Genomic DNA, 3710 nt, shown 5'->3' on the forward strand with positions numbered 1-3710 from the left:
TCCCCTCCACGGGTACACTTTCCAATCGCAAATTCATTATAAACCCATACCAAATTAAGGTTTTCGACGACTTTCATGCATCAAATTAAAGTTTTTGTCGTGAACTACTCGCTCACTCGTGTAAACATCTCCTAAATCGAAGTCAAGTTTTTGTCATAGATGATTGGTTTCCATGTTCTTCGGAATTCATTTTGATGGTGGTGAGATACGCCGTCTTGGTTTTAATTTTAGGGGGTGTTTGGATAAATAGTTTTTAGCTTATTGCTTATTTGCTTATTGTGATGAGAATAAATATTTTTTTTTAAATGTGTTTGGATTAGCTTATTGCGGTGGGAATAAGCAATAAGCAATAAGCATTTAAGTGTTTGGGAAAATAAAACAATTTATATGAGTAAAGTGACAAATAAGCAATAAACATTCCCTCATTGCTTATTAAAATCAGCTTATTTTGTTTATTCTTATTACAATAAGCTGATTTTTAAAAACTCCTATCCAAACATTTAAATTTGCTTATTGCGGTGATATTAAACAATAAACAATAAACAGTGTATTTTTTCCCCATCCAACCACCCGTTAATGTTGCACCGTCCAAAAATAAAACTGTGATACCAATTTTAAACAAACCTAAAAGTTGATTTTGCTGATGTGTAAATTTCCCTTTATTTTTCTTCTTTAGAAAAAGCATCAAATTGCAAACGTCTTCATAGCCGTTGGGAAGTAAGTTCTCCAACTAGCCGTTATCAAACAAACGGTCGTCAATGCCTTTTGTATCTGTATATACACACACACACCAAAGCCTTCTCTTCAATACCATCTAACTTCTCCTCCCATCACCGCTACTGTAATTACATCGCCACCAACACCGCCACAGCTCCCCGGAAAACTCAGACAAAAAGTTTAAGCAAATGGGTCTCTCAAGCGATGCTCAATCACACTACAAAACACACAAACTCTTCCTCATCAGCAATTACATCTTACTGGGAGCAGCCTCCAGTTGCATCTTCCTCACACTCTCCCTCCGCCTTCTCCCCTCCGTCGCCGGCGGACTGCTTGTCCTCCTCCACATCATCACCATAGCCGGAGCCATTTCAGGCTGCAACGCGGTGTCGGCCGGGTCAAGCAAGTGGTACGCAGCCCACATGGTGGCGGCTGTCCTCACCGCGATTTTCCAGGGATCTGTATCTGTTCTGATTTTCACGACGACTTCGAATTTCTTAGCGGCGTTGAAATCGTACGTGAGGGAGGACGATGCGGCGGTGATATTGAAGATGGCCGGTGGACTCTGTGTTTTGATGTTCTTTATGGAATGGTTGGTTTTGACGCTTGCTTTCTTCTTAAGGTATTATGCTTTCGTTGAAGGAAGCCGGACCACCGGGAAGGTACAGGCGGAGGACGACTCTAAGTGGTGGGCAACACCGTTCCAAGTTTAAGGCATGCGATGAGAACTAGAAATTAAATTAAATTTGTATGTTTTATTTGAATATTTTGTTTTATTTATTTATTTATTGAATATGATTCATTCGTTCACTAAGAATATTTTATAAAAAAAATATTGTTGAACTGTGTAACTATTGCCTGATAGAGCAAGAAATGTTTTTTTTTTTTTTTTTTTTTTTTTCTAAATGCTATTGAATTGGGTTAATGGACACTAACTTAATAAGGATTCAATTTTAAACATTTATAAAATATTCATGAAACATATATGTTCTTTAAAGGATCAGGTAAAAATATAAACAAACTTCCTCGACTACAAGTGTTATGTGCTATACTGATAACATGTCATCTGCTTTTTGAAAATAACCGGAACCGACTCTAGACCTAACCAGAAAAGCGTATAATCCAGCCGGAACCGACAACATGTCATCACCATTTTTTTTTGGAAATTTCAATTTTTGGGTAAAAATCAGACTAATTCAGCGGTCCAAAGGAAAAATCGGACTAAACCGATCAAGGGTCTTTAACTTATGGTTCAAAATTATATCCGAAAGTGTTATCGGTGATAAGAGCTCGATAGAGCCATCTAACTTATGTATTTGTTTCAAAATAAAACATATATATATATATATATATATATATATATATATATATATATATATATATATATATATATATATATATATATATATATATATATATATATATATATATATGTTTTATTTTCTTATAATAAAATTAAAATATGTGTGATTGTGATGTATGGGTTTGCATAAGGAATTTTTTTCAAAGTTTTAAACATATGTGAGTTTCAAAGTTTGAATCATATGTGGGCCTGGCTTACATTTTAGTTGTCCCGTTCAAAACACTATAATAATTATCAGGAGGACCCGTAGGCAATCCGATCAATCGTTTATGTTTTTAGGGACCTAAAATTTCTAAAGAGAAAAATTTAACTTTTTTTGTTTTTAACTCCTAGAAGAAATATTTTTCTTTAATTTAGTAGTTTTTGTAATGTTATGGCTATATTTGTGTTTTTCATTATTAATAGCGAAATTTATGAATTTTATAATGGTGTGTTTATCTTCAATTTAATTTTTATTATATTTGTGACTTTGGAGGCCAATTTTTTCTTTTTGCTCCGGACCTTCTATTTCTTTGGGTTGTTCCTGATAATTATTATACATATTAAATATCGTTTCGGCTGTGGAACAATATTGGTATTGAGTCGATTCCATTCCATATGGTTTGGAGTCGGAAGCTATCTGGTTTTCTTCTTCCGTTTGCCATATGTTCCTACAATATTTCTTTTACCACTCTATTTCTTCTAGTTGTTGTTTTCTGTGTCCATAGCATAATGGAAGACGATAATGTAGCACTTGGTTCCTGGTATGTATGATTTATCTGAGTATTTTACCCTTTTTAACCTTGCACTCGGCGAGTCGTAGGCTAGACTCGCCGAGTAGGGACGAGATTTTGAGCACGTTTAAATTGGCGAATCGACGAGTCCATATTCTGGACTCGGCAAGTCCATCAGTCTGGAAGAAACCCTAATTTCAGGGGTTTGCACCCTATTTAAACCCCCTTTATGCGCCCCAAGTTAGCCTCCTTCACCCTCAGAGCATCATATACCGAACCTTCACCCTCTCCTTGTGATTTGAAGTGTTCTTGTGCTTGTTCCTTAAAGTTTGAAGAAGAAAATGAAGGAAAGACCAAAAGAGAAGGTGAAGAGCAAGAATCTAGGACTTAATCCAGAGTTCATTGAGGTACAATTCGGATCTATTCTATTTTTATGCTCAAATCCCCATTAGAACACCATTAAGCTATCTTTGATCCATTTCCAAGCTTGTTAGTGGTATAGCGATCATAATGGGCCGAATAGCTGCTAGATCTGGCTATGTTCGAGTTCCAGAAGCCTAGATCTAATACCTTTATGGGGCCATATTGCATGAAAGCCCTAGATCTACCCTTTTTTGTGTGTTTTGAGCCTTAGAATCCCCATGGATGATTATATACAAGTAAAGTTGGAAACTTTACATGTTAAACGAGTCCTAGGAACCCAAATCTATGAATGGAATGCACTGGATTCAAGCAGAATCGAGTGTAGAGAGATTGCATGAATGCGACTATACGAGTTGCTCTTCAAACTCGGCGAGTCGAGTCGCGAGTCCCCGATTTTTCCCCTTTTCGAGTAGGCGAGTAGAGCAGTAAGCCATAGGTGGACTCAGTGAGTCGGAAGCCAGACTCTTCAATGGAGGGACTCGGCGAGTCAATGC

At 36.6% G+C, this 3710-nt stretch overlaps 1 protein-coding gene across 1 annotated transcript; it reads left to right on the top strand.

Annotated features, from left to right (window-relative positions):
• Positions 1–796: 796 nt before the first annotated feature.
• LOC111885968 (uncharacterized) lies at positions 797–1568 on the top strand. Its single transcript, XM_023882206.3, has one exon. The coding sequence runs from the start codon at positions 906–908 to the stop codon at positions 1428–1430; it is 525 nt and encodes a 174-aa protein (XP_023737974.1). The 5' UTR covers positions 797–905; the 3' UTR covers positions 1431–1568.
• Positions 1569–3710: the final 2142 nt, after the last annotated feature.

Source organism: Lactuca sativa, chromosome 1 (genome assembly GCF_002870075.4).
Source record: "Lactuca sativa cultivar Salinas chromosome 1, Lsat_Salinas_v11, whole genome shotgun sequence".
Taxonomy (NCBI): Eukaryota; Viridiplantae; Streptophyta; class Magnoliopsida; order Asterales; family Asteraceae; genus Lactuca; species Lactuca sativa.

What these genes read in the sequence shown, in the direction of transcription:
- LOC111885968 (XM_023882206.3), top strand. Translation starts at nt 906, where the DNA reads ATGGGTCTCTCAAGCGATGCTCAATCACACTACAAAACACACAAACTC.